The sequence below is a fragment of the Heliangelus exortis genome, chromosome 13 (assembly GCF_036169615.1).
Source record: "Heliangelus exortis chromosome 13, bHelExo1.hap1, whole genome shotgun sequence".
Taxonomy (NCBI): Eukaryota; Metazoa; Chordata; class Aves; order Apodiformes; family Trochilidae; genus Heliangelus; species Heliangelus exortis.
This window is the reverse complement of record NC_092434.1, coordinates 1,598,185-1,618,570: the sequence shown is the minus strand read 5'-3', so window position 1 is coordinate 1,618,570 and position 20,386 is coordinate 1,598,185. Positions and strand designations below refer to the sequence as shown.

The 20,386-nt window shown below is 45.5% G+C and overlaps 1 protein-coding gene across 1 annotated transcript; it reads left to right on the top strand.

The window, feature by feature from the left end:
- Positions 1 to 1,715: 1,715 nt before the first annotated feature.
- On the top strand, positions 1,716 to 18,413 carry MTHFSD (methenyltetrahydrofolate synthetase domain containing). The gene is made up of 8 exons (XM_071756592.1): positions 1,716 to 1,791; positions 2,835 to 2,938; positions 5,287 to 5,400; positions 5,828 to 5,941; positions 7,439 to 7,529; positions 8,382 to 8,494; positions 8,670 to 8,795; positions 16,375 to 18,413. The coding sequence occupies exons 1-8, from the start codon at positions 1,731 to 1,733 to the stop codon at positions 16,888 to 16,890; spliced, it is 1,239 nt and encodes a 412-aa protein (XP_071612693.1). The 5' UTR covers positions 1,716 to 1,730; the 3' UTR covers positions 16,891 to 18,413.
- Positions 18,414 to 20,386: the final 1,973 nt, after the last annotated feature.

Here is a 20,386-nt window from a genome sequence, read left to right as displayed (position 1 = left end):
GGGACCTGGGAGTCTGGATTGCCAGGAAGGTGAACAGGAGCCAGCAGTGTGCCCAGGTAGCCAAGAAGGCCAATGGCATCCTGGGCTGGCTCAGGAACAGCGTGGCCAGCAGGTCCAGGGAAGGGATTCTGCCCCTGTGCTCAGCCCTGGGGAGGCCACAGCTTGAGTCCTGTGTCCAGTTCTGGGCCCCTCAGCTCAGGAAGGAGATTGAGGTGCTGGAGCAGGTCCAGAGAAGAGCAAGGAAGCTGGGAAGGGATCCAGCACAAGTCCTGTGAGGAAGGGCTGAGGGAGCTGGGGGTGTTGAGGCTGGAGAAGAGGAGGCTCAGGGGAGACCTCATCACTCTCTGCAACTCCCTGAAAGGAGGTTGGAGCCAGGGGGGGGTTGGGCTCTTTTCCCAGGCAACTCTCAGCAAGACAAGAGGGCACAAGAGGTCTCAAGTTGTGCCAGGGGAGGTTTAGGTTGGACATTAGAAAGAATTTCTTCACGGAGAGGGTGATTAGGCTATGGAATGGACTGCCCGGTGAGGTGGTGGATTCTCCGTCCCTGGAGACATTTAAAAAAAGACTGGATGTGGCACTCAGTGCCAAGGTCTAGCAACTGCTCCGGTGGGTCAAGGGTTGGACTTGATGATCTCTGAGGTCCCTTCCAACCCGGCTAATTCTATGATTCTATGATTCTATGATTCTTTCTGTGGAGTAGGAAGTGGAGGAATGAGCTTCAAACATTGGGGCCCAGCTCCACACGGGTGGTCTGTGATGTCTGGAAGGATTCCCACTGGCTCCAGCAACCCTGGTTAAGGGAAAGGGCTCTTCCTAAATGCAGAACCAGGGCTCTGAGTCCTTTCTCTGAACGCTTCCATGGGATTTGGGTGGGAAGGTGAAGCCTCAGGCTCGCAGCAGCTGCCCCGCAGCATTCAGCCCAAAATGCTGCTCTTAATATGAGCTTGAAAACCAACACAGAGCTGGAAGGGGAAAGACTCCTGAGCCCGGCAGAGCCCTGATGTGGGATTTGCACAGTGAAAAGAAAGGGTCCAGCGACCAACAGCAGCCAAGTTTGCATCTTCCTTGCCACATCTGTGGCCATCCAGAGAAGAGCATCCCGGTTCGTTGGGCTCTGACAGGGGCTGTGTACCCCTGGCACCCAAGCCAAGCAGCTTAGGAACCAAATCCATGATCCATTCCCTCCCTGCTTCCCCAAGACACCTGCAAATAAAGCTCAGGTTCCTTGTTCCCAGGACCCTTCCGTCTCGGGGCGCTCAGGAATGTCAGGATCCTCCACCTCCTCCCTCTTGAATTAACGTCCAATCCGTTAATTCTATAAATAATAAACCACACGAACAGATTATTTAGCCCCCTATTAAACGCGAGAAGCCTACTTCCCGAAAGCAGAAAGTTACCTAAAGGCTGGATATGGCTTTATGCACGATTTGACACTTTTTTAATGGGAAAAACGATAGGTCCGGGCGTTTATTTGATGAAAAGCGAGGTGGGTTTTTTTCCCCCTCCTAGCTACAACACGCCTGACACGTGACGGTATTTCTAGACCCTCACCTTCCCCACACGGCACCTCCTTATCTATGTTTAATTTGATAAAGGCGGTGGGAACGCGGAGCGCGGCTCTCCCTCCCCTCATGCCACAGCCACCATCACCGCTTCGCTTTCGGCAGGCTCTTTTTGACCCCTCCGCGCCGCCGTCGTCGTTGCGAGAGGGGAGGGGCGGGGCTAAGGCGATGACTCCGCCCCTTTCCTCCTCCCCCGCCGCCATGGAGGGCGCCGCGCGGCTGCGCGCGGGTGAGCGGCTCGTGCGGGCGGGGCGGGGCGCGGCGCGAGCGCGGCCGTTGGGAAGGGGGGGGGGGAATGGCGGGAACGGGGCTGCCGTGGAGCTGCCCTCAGACACTGCCCTTAGGACCTGCCCTAAGACCCTGCCCTAAGACCCTGCCCTACCTCACACCCTGCCCTCAGACCCAGCCCTCAGATACTGCCCTCAGACACTGCCCTTAGGACCTGCCCTAAGACCCTGCCCTACCTCACACCCTGCCCTCAGACCCAGCCCTCAGATACTGCCCTCAGACACTGCCCTTAGGACCTGCCCTCAAGCCCTGCCCTTCCTCACACCCTGCCCTCAGCCCTCACCTTCCTCAGAACCTGCCCTCAGACCTGCCCTTCCTCGCACTCTGCCCTTCCTCAGCCCTGCTCTCAGACACTGCCCTCGAACACTGCCCTCACACCCTGCCCTTCCTCAGCCATTCCTCAGCCCTGCCCTTAGCACCTGCCCTCAGACCCTGCCCTTCCTCAGCCCTGCCCACACACCGTGCCCTCAGCATCTGCCTTTCCTCACACCCTGCCCTTAGCACCTGCCCTTCCTCAGCCCTGCCCTCAGACCCTGATCTCAGCGCTGCCCTAAAACCCTGCCCTCACGCCCTGCCCTCAGCCCTGCGTTCACATGCTGCCATACCCTGCCCTTCCTCACACAGTGCCCTCAGCCCTGCCCTAAGACCCTGCCCTTCCTCACACAGTGCCCTCAGCCCTGCCCTTCCTTACAACCTGCCCTCAGCACCTGCCCTAAGACCCTGCCCTTCCTCAGCCCTGCCCTTAGCACCTGCCCTCAGCCCCACCCTCACACCCCACCCATCCTCACACCCTGCCCTCACACCCTGCCCTCAGTCCTGCCCTTCCTCAGCCCTGAGCCCTGCCCTTCCTCAGCCCTGCCCTCAGCCCCTTCCCTCAGCACCTCTCTCTGCTCTTCCCTCAGCTCTTGGCTCATCTCCTTCCCTCAGCTCCTTTCCTCACCCCATCTTCCCTCAGCCTCTTCCCTTATCCCTGCCCTCTTGCAGGTTTCTCCAAGCAGGACATCCGGCAGCAGGTGTGGGATTACCTGGAGGGCAGCGGCCTGGCTGAATTCCCGCGCCCGGTTCACTGCCGCATCCCCAACTTCAAGGTACAGCAACTTCTGGCTCTGGGCCTTTACACACACACACACACACACACACACACACACACACACCCCTCAGAACTGGGCCATGGTGGGTTCTGAAGCCCTGCAGCACAGGCCAACCCCTCCAACCCCAGCTCCCCTCAACAGGCAGCTGTGATCCACAGCTCCCTGTGATCCACAGCTCCCTGTGGGTGAGTGGAGGTGAAAAAGAGCTCTGAAGGTCCCTTCTGCCCACCAAATTAACCCAACATCCAGGACGTGCTCTGCAAGTTGCAGGACTCATCCTATGCTTTGAAATTCCACCTATGCTTCAACCTCAGGTCTTGGGAACAACCCCGGAGTGTGAAGGGAAGAGCTGGGAAATTAGAAAAAAAAAATGGTGAATGTTTATGCACAGGAAGCAAACAGAAGGCTACAGAGAGACCAGGTCAAGTGGATGGGGTAATTTCTCAGCCTCCATGAGATGCAGGAGCTCTGCTGAGTTCCCTGGCTCTACACACACAGGTTAGGAAGTCTCCCTGGTGCTTCTTGGTCCTTAACCTCCAAAAGACACCATCATGTGGAGACAGATCCCCTCCTGATGTCTACAGGAGTTTGGTCACTAATTCCTCTGGTGCCAGATCTTCTTTTAACTCTTTAGGAAACATTTTTTTCCTTGAGAGGGTTGTCAGGCCCAGGGCAGTGGTGGAGTCACCATCCCTGGAGGTATTTAAAAGGCATTTGGACCTGGTCCTTAAGGACATGGATTAGTAGCTGACTGTGGTGTTGGACCAAGAAGCAACAGGGAGACTTCCTAACCTGTGTGTGGGAACTCAGCCAGGGAACTCAGCAGAGAGACCTGGGTTCTGTTTGAGGAAGACTGAGAGAGGATTTTACCAATGCATTTAAACATCAAAAGGATGGATGTAAAGAGAATGGGGCCAGACTCTGCCATAGTGCCCAGTGACAGGACAAGGGGCAACAAGCTCTAAGTGGAACACAGCAAGTTCCATCTGAACATGAGGAAAAACTTTTGTTATTTTGAGGTGACAGAGGAACAGGCTGCCCAGAGAGCTTGTGGAGTCTCCTCTAGACATATTCCAAACCTGCCTGGACGCAGTTGTGTGCAGCCTGCTCCAAGTGACTGTTTTAACAGTGGAGTTGAACTGATCTCCAGAGGTCCCTTTTAACCCCCACCATTCTGCAGCCTACAATTTATGGTGAATACAGAAATGCAGTTACCTGTACCTGACAAGAGGTGGCAGGTGTGTGCTGCGTTTTTCTCAGTGGATACAAAAACTGCCTTGTGAACGAGATAAATCCGTTTATGGGTGGGAAAGCTGAGGCATTTGGGATTGGATTTCTCCCCAGGACCTTTGTTAAGTCCATTAGGATGGGAAGCCTAGGTGGCCAAGTTATTGTTGGCAAAGTGTTGCTGGGCAGTTGGGGGATAACCCATCATGCTCTGGCTTCACTGTATCCCCAGTTTGGTGAGTGGGAGGAAGAAATAAGAGGACTTCCAAGTACTCAGTTATTCTGACCACTGGTTTTACCTTTTACAATCCAAGCTCCAGTTGTGCTGCCACGTGTTGAAGAAATGATGGACAAAGGAGCATTGTGGGGATGTGTGTTGGGTGTTTTAGCCCGTGAGCAGCATTTCAAGATGGGCTGTGCTCAAGAGAGTGGCAGAAACATTCTGCCTTAGCTTGGCTCTGAGGTAAAAAAGGTGCTGAAGCAGGTGGAGGAAGTCTGAAACTATCACCCCCTTAAGAAAGGAGACTTCAGCTTAAGTTACATGAGGAATGTGTGCCCTGCTAAGCTTGAGCACCTTACTCAAGAATAGAATCTTCTGAGTTTAGTATAGTGTCTAAAGAGAGAGCCTTGTCTGGAAACTCTTAATCTAAAGGTCTCTGACTATGGCTTGTGTTTGAAGTAATCTATTTGTACCCATGGCCTAAAAAGGGAAAGTAGCCCCCAGCTCTGAGTTAGGCATAATGAGCATCCTCAGATCCCTTTTTTCAGAGGCCTGCAAGATGTTAGTCGAGTGCTCAGCATCTGTTGGTGTGTGAGTTTCCCACAGCAAACACCACAAAATTAACAGTACATCCCTCATCTTTAAAATCTGGGGAAATTAACCCCCCAATGGGATGGAAGATTGTGAATTTCCCATCTCTGCTGTGCACTCCTTATTGATGCACTGATGTCTTAAAAACACAGGGTGCCTCCCATGCTGCAACAAGACTTCTGGGCTTACAGGAGTTCAGAGCTGCCAACACTGTAAAAATAAATCCTGATGCTCCCCAGAAGAACGCTCGCTTTCTAACTCTGGAAGTAAGTGAGTGTTTTCTCTCTTGACTCCTTTCTTCACACAGGGGTCTCAGCAGGCTTGCTGCTCTATTAAGGATCTGGATGTGTTCAGAAGAGCCAGTGAGATAAAAGTGGATCCAGACAAACCTCTAGAAGGTGTCCGGCTGGCTGCACTCCAGGTGAGGGCCCCTTTGTACCCCTGAGGAGGTACAAGCAGTGCAGAGCTTGTCAGCATCTCCTGCTCCACTTCCTGCCACTTCTCCAGTGGGAGCTTTACCAGTGCTGAGCCTTGTGAGGCTGCTTATGTACATTTACCACAAGATGAATTTTGGGCAGGCTTACCTCAGAGGTGCTCACTAGTTTATATGTGTAGCTCCTTTGTGGGCATTTGAGATCAGTAGCTGTGTCTCACCATCAATTTCTTAAACCAAACCTCATCTGAAATACTCCTGTACTGGAGAGGATTCATCCACCACCTCTCCACAATCAACAGTGCCAACTGCTCTGTAGCAAACAAAGTGCTTGGAGGTTGCATGGGACAATAAAATAAATATTTCTTCAGTGGTTCAGCTCCTTTTAACGTGGTGACTTCTTCTTATTGCACAGGCAAGGAAGACTCTGTTGGTTCCCACCCCACGTCTGAGAACTGGGCTGTTCAACAGGATTGTTCCCCCTGCAGGTGCAACCAAGGAGATCCTGCGAATATGTGCAACATCTCAAGTAGGCATGAAAAGTGGGGGAGGTCTGAATTAACTTGTAACAGTGTCTTGTGTCATGAAAGTCCAGCCAGAGGTCATAGGTGGCCTAGATCTTTAGTCCTCTAATAAATAGCACTGTATTCTTCTGCAGTTTTGAGCCAGTGAACCCCGGTTAGAGTTCACCCCTAAACTGATTACAGTTTTTGTATAATCTCATCAATAAAATACTAGGTTTTACTAACTAAGCTTTCAGAATCCTGAGTCTAAAACCACATGAATTCTGTCAGAGGTACCGAAATGTGCTCACCGTTTTGTTCCGAAGTGTGGTGTGTTGCTGCCCTCTGCTGTTCAAATGTCGTGCTGTGCAGCTCCAGTCACCTGGCAGAGAAACCTGCTTTATTTCGTGCACATCTTTGATTATGAAAACCTAAGTTGCACAAAACGAATAGGCCAGCTTTGTAGGTTTTATTTCGTTCTTTTTCTCCCGCTAAAATGCAATAAAGTTCTACGGTAATCTTGTTTACAACTGGGGGTTGTAAACGCGTGGTAATTAGTAGTGACTTTCTTTGTTGGAACTTCTAGTAAAGTCATTAACTAATTAAGCTTTTCAGGCTTGAAGAGCACTTTTGAAAGAGACCTTTCTCTTGACCTGCCTCAGCCCTCATATCTGATCTGTCATCTTACCACCCTGTGTCTGTTTTTTCCCCCCAGCCAGGCATCCTAATGAATAAATGCTATTTAGCAGTTTATATTTACAAAGCACTGTGTAAACAGTTTTTACCACACTGCTGTGAAGGGGATAATGAGCATAAGTACTGATAGCCACACATTCCTGTTCTTTTTGGGTTTTTTCTCTACACAGAAAATATTTGGCTTTTTATTGTGAGGATGAACTTAGCCCAAAGCTGAACTGGTTTGAGGAAGATTTAAAGTGCTTTGTACTTATGTATTGAGAGAGAAGGAATCATAAGATACCTTCCTGAAAGTTTTAAACCTTTGAAGGTGGTGGTTCAGTAGAGCATTTTGTGTGACTTCAGACTAGCAGCTTAATATCTCTGTGCTGTAGCTGTGTCTAAATTAACTTTGTGAGAGTTAATTTAAGATTTTATAGTGCTGTGATATTTCCCATGGGCATGAAGTTACATATTATGACTTTAAGCTGGTAGCAGTAGTGTAGGAAGTGGCATTTGACCTCATTTTTAGAAATGAATATCCAATGAAGGGTTTCAAAATACAGGTTTTTGATCCTAAATAAGTAACTGTGCTTAGTAAAGTGCCCACCTTCCTTAGCTATCCTTGAAATGTGCCAAAATACTTGTCACTGCAGCAGGGAATGTATTTTGGGGTTCCCTGGAGGATAACTTTCCAGACATGTACAGCTTGGCTATACATGGAAGAAACACTGACACATGGGGAGTCACTTGGATTTGTCAAAGATTCTGGATTTTTGCCTCACTGCTTGGGAGACTCTGCACTCTCCAAACTGAAAATTATGTTGTGGGTTTTTTTTTTCTTGCAGGGTGTAAAAGAATACAGTGTGCCTGTGGGGCTTGATGGGAAAGCACGAGTGGACTTGGTTGTTGTAGGATCAGTGGCTGTGTCTGAAAAAGGTAAGATAAAACCATGTAAGCTTTTCAGGAGGAAGGTCTGAAGTCACAGTTGGCTACACCACATGTGGCAGACCCAAATCTTTGGGACTGAATTATGGGCTTGACTTCTGTAACTTCTGTGTGACAAATCCCTGATCCCACAGTCCAGCCAGGAAGAATCACTGCCTGCTTTGCAACAATGCCACCAGGACTTGGCAGCCAGACAGCAGTGTGGTTTAGAGCAGGCAGGCCAGTGTTTTGCCCTTCAGTAGAGCTATTCTGGCAAGCAATTTTCTTTTTGTTTTTATCTTTTAAAAGAATCAGAGAGCTCCCTGGTGAGAGGATCTGCTCTCCTCTCAAGTGGTGTGTGAAAGGCCATTACAACTACTGATTCACTGCTTATTTGGAGATCAGATTTTGCATTTTGTAGTATTTTGAAGACCTACTGGTGGTGAAATTTTTTCCATTGACTTTATCCATTTCCTAAAAATAACATGCTCTGTGTCTGTGTGACCCAGACTTCTCTGCCCACATGAAGTTAATTTGTGTTTGACATGAGTAGAGGCTTCTAATTACGACAGGCAAATCAGCTTCTGCTTTAACTAAATTGGACTAAATTGGGTTTATTCTGAATGGGAGGCTCTTGGGATCCTTTAGGGCTTCATTGAAACTGATGTTTTGTTTTCATGTCAGTGCTGATTGGAAGGAAAGTTGCATTCTGTGAGAGACACTGACCTGAATCCTTCCTGAGTCACAGCTCTCTGCTTGGTTTCTCTCTTGCAGGATGCTTGGTTTAGTTGCATCATTTCACCATGACCACCCCTGCCACTTGGCTGTTGCTGTGTTCACTGTCACTGCTTCTGTGCTTTTTAGGCTGGAGAATTGGAAAAGGAGAAGGTTATGCAGACATGGAATATGCAATGATGGTGTCAATGGGAGCAGTGCAGGAGGATACACCTGTAATTACTATTGTGCATGACTGTCAGGTGAGTTAAAACTTCCAGTCCAGTCCAGTCATGAGTCAGAATTCTGTGATATGGAACCTGAGACCTGGGGTGATGTTGGGTTAACACTGGACTTTCTTCCCACTGTCACTGACAGATTTTCATCTGTGCCATTTTAGTGAATTTATTTAGCTACCACATCTCTTGTTCCTTCTAGGTGCTTGACATAGCAGAAGAGCTGCTTGGTGATCATGATTTAACTGTGGATTATATACTCACTCCATCAAGAACTATCAAGACTAACTGCAAACGACCAAAACCTCAGGGAATAATATGGAATAAGGCAAGTTACCTCTGCTACTGGCATTCTGTTGCTATTTCCCCCATTTTTACTCACAAACACACTTGTGTTAGAAACACTTGGGAAAGGAGCAAAGGTGTTTGTCAGATGGATCAAAACAGCACCTGTGTTCAGTGGTTTTTTGTGTGGTGATGGTGAGGAGAAGACATTTGAAACTGAGGTTGCTGTATCAAATCACAAATCATTATTTATTGATAAATACTGTTTTGTGGGTCTAGTTGTCATCCCTGCCCAAGAGGAAACTTGAGCAGCTTCACTAATGGTGTCAGCAAAGCAGTTAGTGATTTATTTTTATTTTTTTTTTACTGGAAGTTCGTGCTGGGAAAACATTTTCTTTGTCATTAGGTTTTCATTCCTAAAATCATCCAGTTAGGGAGCAGAAACAATCCTGCCTAACTGAGTAACAGTAGGAACACTGAACTGAGGAATAGTTTACTGAGGTCTTGCAGAAACCACTGAGGAATTAGTAGTGAATGCTTCTAGGGAAATAGAGAGTTGTTTGTTAAGCACTTGCCAATCAGCAAAAAAGAGTTAAATTTGTTAAGGTAATGTATCTACAACAAACAATTCTAGCCAGTACTATTTTTATTCCTATGGTGGGAGAGTATTTTACCCTGCCTGGGGTTGAGGATTTGAGGTTATAAATAAATAAATAAAAGCTCTGTACTAGTGCATTTTTTCCACTGAATTATTTTTGAATCATAATTTTTTTTTTTAGGATATTATTGAATTTAATTGTTTCAAAGGCCTACCCCTTGTGCTCCATCCATCTTGCCAACATATTTTTGCTTAGTCTGTCTTAATGTCAGACTTCAGTCTCAGTAAGTGGCCTTGCTAACACTTTTTTTTCTTTCATTTTTTCTGTCAAATTCCCTTTAGCAGTGACATTTTTCAAAGGTCTGGGGAACAGGGGCTCTTGGAATGGGTTCTGAATTTTTGTGCAGCTTTTGCCATGCATGAAAAGTCAGTCAGGCCCAAGTGATGTATCAAATTTGGTGTTACCTTTGCATTTCTTTGCTTTCCAGAGAGAAAAAAGTCCAGATCAGTAATATCATAAACTAATGAAGTATCTGCCACGACTCTGTCTGTGGTATTGTCTCAAAATTACACCCTTCACTGAATTTTTTATGGCTTTCACTGAGAGTGGACCACATTTCACTATTGGGCTTTCATCTGAATGTTGATTTAACACCTCACACTGCTATTGGCTGTTCTTCAGAGCAATTTGTTGATTAGGTAGGAATATATTGGAAGATACTTGGAAGTCATTACATTTCTGTCCTTTTGGGACAAGAATAAAGTGTTTTGTCTGTGTGAATAAGAAAGGAATTAGTGGGATTCATTAACAGGGAGCTGAATGACTTGTGTATTTTTGTGGTTGTGGTGGTAACTGTATCATCAACTCTTGCCCAGAAGGTCTTGGAGGTGGGAGGTCTGGTTAATCAACAAGGTGTTAAAAAAGCAGGATTTGATGTGGGGCATGGAAATGTTTGTGTTTTGACTTTTCCTGGCTGCTTCTACATCCTTTTCTTACCCTTTCTCGACATCCTTTACTCCTTCAAATCCTGGCTTTACAGTTGCATTCCTGTTCCTCGGAGCAAAACTAAATGAACCAAGAAGTGGCGAGTAAATAAATAATCCACTTCTAAAACTGGTGTTTTGTCAACAGAAGCTTAACCTTATTGTTAAGACAGATGAGGCGTAAAATACATGGCAAAAAAAAAGCTCATCCTTCAGGAACATGGCTGGCTCGAGCCAAGACAATGATTTAAGAGCATAAATTAAAGGTGTTTGCAAACAGAGGATTACAGCTAAACACTGCTGTGAAGGGGGTTCTTTCCTGAAGCTCTTAGGATAAACAGCCATTAATACATACATGATGTTTGCAGCTGAAAGAGGTAAGAAGGCCCTTAGGCAGCAAGCTGGAGGCTTTTCTCCAGGCTAAGGATCTGTGCTCACAGGGCTGCTGCATTTTCCTGGAGTGTTTTAGTGTGGAGGGTGCTATGTAGGAAGGAAGTGGGTCAGTTAGTGGGGCAGTTATGGGGGCAGGGTAAATAGCTGCTCCTCTGTGAGTAAACAATTTACTTCTTGGGGTAATTGGCACAACTTGCCCTCAGTTATCTCCTCAGTGCAGAATTTCCAGCAGAATTTCTTGCTGTCAAGGTATTTGCCAGAGGAAAATGTGAATTATTTGCTGTGGCTTTTGTGACAGAAATGCTGATTTAAAGGCAGTGTAAGACTTCTGATATTATTAATACCCAAGAAGCATTTTCAATATCAGTGCTGGGCACTCCAGAAAGACTTGTAAATACAGAGGCACTACAGCAGTGTGAATATACCTGAGTTTTCTGCATCTGAGTTTAGGGTTTTGAGAAATCAGTTCGTGCTCTTGGAGGACAGCAAAAAAAGCTGAGCACTCTCAAACTTTATTTGGATGTGAGTGAAGAATTTTTTGGCTTCATCTGTCTTGAAAAATCTAACCCATTGTTTCTGGGAACCCTAAATTCATGAAACTACTTACTTTCTCATTTAGGATTTTGTATGGATAGCTGTGATCTTTATCTGTGACACTGTCTATTATGCTTGTCACAACTATGAAGTTATTTGTGCCATGCTTATTTTAAGTTGAAAGGATACAAACCAATTAAAATAGTTGGGATCGTTAGGAGGGAAATGAGTATAGTTGGTGGAAAAATCATTAGAATCTAGCAAGCATTTCCTTTGGTTTCTTTAGTCATTCTTTTGTTGAGAATTGTATAGAGGTAGGAAAAGATTTTTCCCAAAATGAAATGATCCCTGGGTCTATCCCTGACTCTAACAGTGTCAGAGATGGAAACTGCCTGACAACAAACAGCTTTTGATTCATAGTGTGATAGAATGTTTAGGAAGTAAAATGATGTTGGTTTAAAGCTCAAAAATTCACACATTCAAACTGGCAAAACTATTAGCAGGGATACAGCATTGCCAGCAGGAAAAACAAAACAAAACAAAACAAAAAAAAAGCAAGCTGTTAGTTTAGCCAAGGTTTTGGTTTGTTTTGTTGGATGGATAGTGTGAGCAGGGCATGGCTCCATGCATGGTTAAACATCTCAACACCTTTGCAAGTCTGACCCTTGCTGTGGAGTCCATGGCATCAGTTTTTTGCTGATGGATTCCAAATGTGGGTTGCATAAGTTTTTTTCCTGAGGGACACTTGCAGACTTCATGGGCTGCCAGCTCCCAGAAATATGCCCTCGGATTGCGTGCACATATTTGGACATTTTGTGCAAATGAATGATAAAATGTTTTACTGTGCTGGCCTGTCCTGGCTGTCTTGGCTTTGTCTCTGCTTCAAACCCCTGTGAGCTCAGTGTTCCTTGAAACAAGCAGCCAATGAAGGAGGCAACATGAGAAATGGGCTCTGTCTTGGAGGTCCTTATGAAGTTTCTTGGGTCACACACCCCTCAGGGTGAGCAAAGATGAATCTTTCAAACCCTCTCAGCTTACCAAGCTCAACACTTGGAAGGGCTGGTGGATCAGCTGTACTAGAGGTCATTTGGTCTTGGTCACCAGCTTCCACAGCAGGGCAGCAACATCATCTGTCTCCATCTTGAGCCACATGTTCTTACCTCATTTGGTGGGTGAAGTGGAATTAAATAGCAGACCTAGCACGCTCTCCACTCCATAGCTGTCCTTCCCTCATCCTCTGCTCATCAGAACCACATTGCCTCTGCTGACAGGGAAATCAAAGTGGTGTTTGACTTGGCCTGCACTGTATCAGGGGTCAGCATTACTCATTCTGCTGGAGGACAAACACATCTTTCATTTTCCTCAGAAAAATATTGAAAGTGGCTATGTTCACTGTTCTGGAATAACAAGTGGTTGAAGAGAGCCTCAATATTCCAGCAGAGAAGTTGCAGAAGTCCATCTGCCACTGCAGTTTTGGGACCAAACCAGGTGTCCTAAGAGTGGATGCTCAGGGTTATGTGCTGGGAGGTTTGTGTTGGCAGTCAGCATCCAAGACTCTGTTTTCTTCAGGTTTCTGTCAGAAAGGGGCCACGTTTCCCTTCTCAGCTCCTTTCCCATAGCCTGGTAATTGTGTGCCAGAAGAATTCATCTACCCTGCTGTCTTCTTTCCCCAAGGCTCTCCCAGCTATGGCAGGGAGTAAGGCAGGATTGTTAAATGATTAATTGCTTTTGGTGGAGTTATTTTTAACCTGAATCACTTCAGTGACTGAGTTTATAGCACAGACCCACAAGCACTTTTGTTGGCCAACCCCAGGGGGCTGGAGTATGGAACTGGCCTGGGAATTGGTGGTCAAGGGATAATAGGAAACTTCTTCAGCTGGCTTTACTGCCAAAGCCAATCATTTAGCTAAATCCCAATGCTCAATACAAAGTTTACAAACATCAATAAATGGTTTGGCTATGACTTTATAGGGATGAGGAGAGGGGGAGAAAAGGAAAAAGCTTCCAGCAGTGGATCTGCCCAGGTCTGCATAACTGGATCATCCAGACCTGGGGTAGGATCCAAGGCCCTTGCACCCTGGTTTAGCCTGGAGCAGTAGGCAAGGGTAGGGAGGAGTAACCAGCCAGCAAGGGACCAAGAAACGTGCAGCCTGTTTGAATATCTTTGGCCTCTCTCCACATGGAAATAAATCATTGCAGTCCTTCACAGCTCAGAAGACAAAAGAAACTTTTTGCATGATCATAATTAGCAACACATTGTACTACCACAGAGTTCTTTTGTTTGCTCTTTTGCAACAGAGCAGAGCAAGCTTTTTCCTCTCCTCTGCCACCCACTGCCCCCTTTGCCCTTTTGGCTCTCGCCCTTTGCACCCCAGAAAAGGTAGTGAGTTTGTTTGTTGAATTGAAGCTGAAATCCCAAAATGAGTTTCTGCCTTTCCTTGACATAGAAGTGGGGAAAAAATGGGAAGAATTTAGAAAGTTTGGCCCCTCTGGGAGATTATTCTAGACCCTAGGGAAAACAGCTCTTGTGGTAAATCCTCTGTCTCTCTTCTGTGGCAGAAGGATGTCAGTTGATACTGTCAGAACCTGTGTAATGTAGTTTTTTTACAGAATGTTTTCTATTACAAAAATAGCCATGTGATAAATCAACCACCTTTTTTGCTTTGATACTGTAAAGGCTGTGTGTACTGTTACATCTGCAAAGAGCTGAATTTCAGGTGAAGATACCTTCACTTCATGGTGTGTTTGATCAGAGCTTCAGCTGTCACAGAAAAGATGTTTAGCACCCCTACAAAGACACACATGCTGCTGTAACTACATCTTCCTCAGCTTGCAAGGAGCCTGAACAGTAGCTCCAAGAGCTCTAATCAGATGCCAAAAAACTTCTAGTCACTCTAGTGAGAGCAGAGGCATCTTGAAGCCTGGCCAGTTGAAGTCTCTCAGAGAGTGTGCTGGCCTCTGGATTATCTAAATCCTCTCCTTAGTTTGTCCTTGAGAGACTGGGAGTCCCAGAGATCGTTTTCTCTCAGCACCCATCTCTGATTCCCTTCATCTGCAAAGTGCTGAGGGTTTGCCCTTGGTGGTGTTGATCTTTCCAACTGAACACCCAGTCTGTGCCTTGGGAACTGAGTTTAATTTCAGGGTGAAAGGAACTGTATGTACATTTGGTAAGAGGCTGAAGTTGTGCTTTGGGCCCAGGAGTGATTAGTTGCAGGAGAATAGAGAAATGTTTTTCCTGTTTGGTTTAATTAGCTTAGAGCTTACTTGTCACACAGAAATTTGACAGAAGACAACAAATGTTCCTAATCTTTGGCCAGTAAAAACAAAGTAAGAGGGCTTCAGCCATTGGTTTGATGTTGTATTGCCCAGGGAAGGGGAGTTTGCTGTCAAACCCAGCAGTCTGAATTCTTGGCTGAGAAAAACAAATCTGTCCAAGAATCTACAGGGTAATAACTCTGCAAAATCTGAAAATGGCATGTACCTTTCACAGTGCAGGGGCTCCCAGAGCCCCAGAGGAAGTCCTTGCCTCTCTGTACTGGCTGCCAGACCAGGCCAGATTTGTTCAGAAATTGTTCATGGTCTCATAGTTTGCTTATTTAAAGGGCCTGATCCCAAACACCTTCTTTCTTGATCTGCAGTGTGGCAGCATGGAGGTCAGTCCTATTCTGCTATTTGATGCTCTATTAAAAAGACAGAGCTAGGACAGGCTCTACGTAAATTATATTTTTATTTCCATTCAGCCTGAATTAAAACTTTCTTCACAAAAGAAGCCATGGGAAGTTAAAGAGACTTCTGTTGAGTGGCTTTCCTGTTACCTCTACCTAACCTTGTCCTTTATTTTACTCAAGTCACTTCAGAGCTGAGCTTCTCTCCCTAGAGATCTGTAAATTTTAGGCTTAATGTGGTGCAGCCAGGTGCAAACTCACTCTGTATTTGTAGGACCAGGGATTCAGAGGCTCCAAGATGAGAGAGATCAGAGCTGGGAGACCTTGCAGGTATGTTCCAGCCTGGATGTGCTGGTGCTCTTCCTGCTGAGTGGCTCATAATCCCCAGTGCAGTACCCTGCTGGAGTGGCTTGTTCACACTGTGTGGGCTACTAGCTTGGGTCTCTGCTAGCTGGAGCATCACTTCCCTAAGCCCTGTTTTGCTCCCTAAATTTAAGAATTGGATCTTGTGTTGATGGATGTTCTCCTTGTCCAGCAGCCAAGTACAAATTATTCCTCCTTCCAAGTGCAGTCTGCAAGCCAAGAGCAAGACCACATGAGCTGGGGAACCACTGTTTCCTGCCAGTCACTGAGTGCAGCCCAGGGCATCTCATGCCTGAGATGGATAGGGTTCAGCTGCTGAGAGGAAGAGTTCTTCCAGAAAAGCTGAGGATGGATGGGAGGGACAAGAGGATCCAGAGTTCTGAAGCAGTGTCCAGGCTCTCTTCTGTTGTGCTATCCAACCCAGCCGAGTGATACAGGATCTGATGAGGAGCTGGGGGTGCTGGGTGAGGTCAGATGACAAGAGGGAGGCTGTGGTGATGTCCCACAACCAGAGAATGTGCCTCAGGCTGGGCCCACACTCATGGGAGCCCTGCTCCAAGGCACTGCTCCCCAGCTGCAAACTTCACACCAGCATCCCTCCCCATTCATTGTGTGACCCAGCCCACGGGATATCCTGTTTGGAGGGGAAAGAGCACAAAGAGGGCTGCAGAATGAAAGTGCCTGATGGTCTGATGAATTGTAGGCATGTCAGATGCTGCCAGAGCAGGAGCACAGGCCCTCAGTCAAAGCAAATATTAAGGAATAACAATGAGGATACCAATCTGAAAGCAGTCTGATAAATAAATGTCAAAACTGAATACTTCTCACTTTGGTTTTGATTTTCCTGCTGGATCTACATTGTGCTGCTTGCTTAAAGAGTAAGTAATGCTTAATTTTGTCCTGTGCTGTGTATTTAGGGAGTGAATTCAGAACCAGAGCAGCAATTAGGAACATTTTGATGCTCTGAATGGTAGTGATACAGTAAGGTTGCTCTCATTTTATGGCACAAATGGAGCTTGACAGTCATCACCTTTTACTGGAAGGAGAGAAACCTCATAATTGCATCCATCTTCCTCCTTTTTTAGGTCAGCTCTGAGATGCTGAAAAAAATCCCCATCCTAAAGAATCTTCGATGCAGAGAGCAGCAGACAGGCAAGGATGTTACCCTCCAAGATGAACACTCAGAGCTGGTGAATGCCAGCACACCAGCAGCATTAACTGAGAGGATGATGGCTGAAAAGACAAGACCAGAGGCTGCAAGGAACTCAGCTCAAAGAGGACAACGTGGTGTTGAAAGTGATTCTTTAAGCCCCAGATTAGAGGGATCTGGCACGATTACTACTGTGTATGTGGGGAACATACCTCCCAGCCTAAGAGTGAGGGAGCTGAAATGTGCTTTAAGGGAATTCCATGCAGCTCCTTTACGAGTGAATTGGCAAGGAGCACAGCACAGGGCTTTTCTCGATTACAAGGATAAAGCAACCGCAGAGAGTGCTGTATCCTCTTTGAAAGGCTTGAGCCTCGGGGGTAATACTTTGCAAGTTGAGCTGGCCAAGAATCAGAGAAACAAAGGGCAAGTAGAAATCAATAGTCAGAAATGAATATGAATAGAGGAGGGGGGGAGGAGGGGAGTCGGGTACTAGGCATGTTTTCATTGTTTCCCAAGGAGCCAACCTAAATTTTCAAGGATATTAGTATATCCTCTGATTTCTGCAGGCTACACAACAAAGTGCAAAGCCAACTTTTCAAACAAATGAGGCATACATCTCACAGCTGACCTGCCTGCCCCGTTGTTGGATACCCAACATGTATTTGTCAAGCCAGAGGGGCCGTTTCTCTGGATGAGTATCCTCAGAGTCCCCACACTTCTGGCTGTTTGTTTTTCTTTGCCCGGGGGTTGGTTTGCTGGTGTGTGTGTGTACGTTTGTTAGGCCTGGATCAAAAACCTGCCTCTTGGTAGCTGTGTGCAGCCACATGTAGTGAGGTGGTTATGGGCTCTAATCTCAAGGTTGGACCTTCAGATTTTTACTTGGGAGTTTAAAAGCCAGCTGCAGAAAAAAAAAAAAAATCTCTTTTAAGGGTTACAATTCTGTTTACTATAAAATGTTTACTCCAAATGCCTGTTTGGAGTTTTCAGCATGTTTTTCATAAGAATGGTCAGGAGGAGAGGTTTCCCTTTGGAAACACTTTCTCAGGCAGCAAGTTCTACTAATAAATATTATTTTCAGGTGAAAGAGATGATAGCCCCTTTTCCAGCTTTTGTTTTGTTCATCCAGTCTTTTGGAAACCTATTTCTTATTTCAGTCTGGAAGAGAAAAGCAAAGATTAGTTTTCTCCTCTGCCTTTCCCCCAAACCCTCCAGCTGCCTTTTTCACAGGTACAAATAATTACGAAATAGAAACTCTTCCTGATTTTCTTGTCTCTTCTTAGAATTTGGTGTGATTCTGTCACATAAATATCAATCATTGTAGCAGAACAGTCAAAACTTGTGGGTGACAGTCTGGGATGATGTTGTCTGGAAAGTTAATGGAGATGGGAGCAAAGCCTGTTCCTGCTGTGCCTTTGTCACCACCAGTGTGGTTTTCCTGCACCCACAACATCCCAACAACCCTGCACCCCCAACAGGCAGTGCTGGGAGTTAGGCAGCAGCACTGGCAGCTTTTCCTTGTGAAAGTGCTATCAAGAACTAGCTTGAACAGTCAGATTTGTTCACATGTGAGCATTCACTTACAGGGTAAAGAATGATGATGTAGCTGGTATGGCTTTTATTAGTGGGTTTGTGTTTTTTTTTCCCTTTGGTTTCCTATTCCTGAAAAACAAGTTGAATTTTGGCTGAACCATCCTTTCTAAACAGAAGCACTTTTGCCATCGATGCTGGGCACATAGTCAAAGTAAGCATCGAAATGGATATTTTTTTAAGTAGGAGTTGGAAACTTTTTTTAGCCAGAGGATACTGTTAAGTATATTTTAAGTACGTTATTATGCCTCAAGGGTCAGACATTTCATACAGAATTAAATAAAAAGTTCTCATCGTTGTGATGTACTCTGTACAGGGACTCAAGGAAAGCATTGCTGCAACCTCTTGTAAGGTCAATAAAGGTTTCTGAAAAAAAAAAAAAAAAAAGAATAAAAGTGCTGTGTTCTAAAATGCTCCCTTTTTCTCTACCTCAAAATGATTTTCAGTATCACTTAGCCTGAATTAAAACATCAGCACTGCAGAGTCCTCTGCATCTTGTTTCAGTGGTTGTGCACTTCAAGGGTAAGAGTCAGGGGTTATGTTCCTGGTTAAACATACTTGTTACACCATAAGCTTAGAAAGCAGAGGAAAGAAAAGAAAAAAAAGAGAAAAAAAAAATTATTTTACATCAGTTCCTCCCCTTCCAAATGATGGCAAATTAAGTAATGTGATAATTTGATGTCCTTTTTGACTCCTGCAGTACTGCTGGCTTTGGTGAAGATACCCAGGTGACCTCAGCAGTTATTCTGCTGGTAAAAACGTTACATTTCAGATTGAACCAGCCCTTTTTTGGCTAAATTCATAAGAATTTCCTCCTCTACCTTCTTTCATTTCTTAGCACCTGCAGTTTGAGTGCAGATACCTTTTACGTGCTAAGTGCTACAGAAATGTGTTCCATCTGCTTTGCTTTCAGCACTGCGAGCAGCCCGTGGCCGTTTGGTTTAGAAACACATCCCTGGGTGATTTTTCTTTTTAGTTGCGATTCTGTGTTTAACCCCCAGGGTGAGCTGTGCCGGCTCCGTGTGCACCCGGGCAGATCTCAGCACTTCTCTCCCAGCCTGTCACTTTTTTCTGTCGTGTTGTGAGGCCACATTTCACCCTAATACCTTGTTACCTTCCCAACAGGCAATTCATCACCCAAACTGCACTACGGAGAAGATATTACCTTGACAGAGAAGATATTACCTAGACAGAGAAGATATTACCTAGACAGAGAAGATATTACCTTGACAGAGAAGATATTACCTAGACAGAGAAGATATTACCTAGACAGAGAAGATACCACCTAGACAGAAGTATGTAACTGTAGTTAAGCTCAAAGAAAAATAATTACTATAAACTTTAGCTTGTACACCACTCCTTAGCATTTTCTATGAGCTGGAATAATGCTGTTGATTCTCTGTTTCACAACTTAGCTCAAAAAACTTTGCCATTTACTAGATAATAATTTTTCATCCAGGTTTTACTCATCCTAAGGTCATTGATGAATGTTTCTAATGCATAGTAGCAGCTGCTCCAGAGGCTGGCAACCTGTTTCAAACTCAGATGAATCAGTAGCAACTCAAGTGCAGGTTTAAATTCATTTCTGTCATCTCTGCTTGAAGAGCAACAAGAAATTAGAGCAGACAACTAGAGAGGGGTGAGCAGGGTTCAGAAACTCTGCAAAAGTTCAGTGCTAAGGGATGACATGAAAACAAAATGGTTGGACTTGATCTTAGAGGTCTTTTCCAAACCATCCTGTGATCCTATAAAACTGGAGTCCTCAGAAACCACCTCGGGGTTGCTATAGGATACCCACAGGGAAAACAAGAACTCAAGTGTTTATATCCTAAAAAAAAACCCAGAATGAGTTAGAGCAAAGCTGTTGCAGAAGCTCACCTGTGAGGAGCAGGTTTTGTAACATGTTGTGTGCCAACAGGACTCCCAGGTCACTGCCATTCCCATCCTGGACAGCAAGGGAATAAGTGACAAGGACAGGGCCCTTGCTGCTGCTTGGGAAATTGCTCTACAGCTAAAAGACACTTCAATGCAAGATGCTAAATTGCTATTTAATTAAGCAGTGCAAGAGTGCCCAGGGCACATGCCTACATGGCCTTCTGGTGTCTCTAGCTGTATGATGTGGATTTTTTTCTTGTGGGCTTGTGAAGTTCTTACTTGAGAAAACAGCAGATTCTGAAGAAAAAGTGAATGGGGCACTCGGCCTCTCTTAGATCTATTGTTTCAGGCTCTCTGCATGCTCAGGAAGACATCAGTTATACATGAGTCACTTCTGACTTTTGTCTAAATACACAAAATTCTGAAGTGCAATAAATACATTTTAGTGAACCCTGAGCCTCCCATCTCATAATGAAACTCGAGGA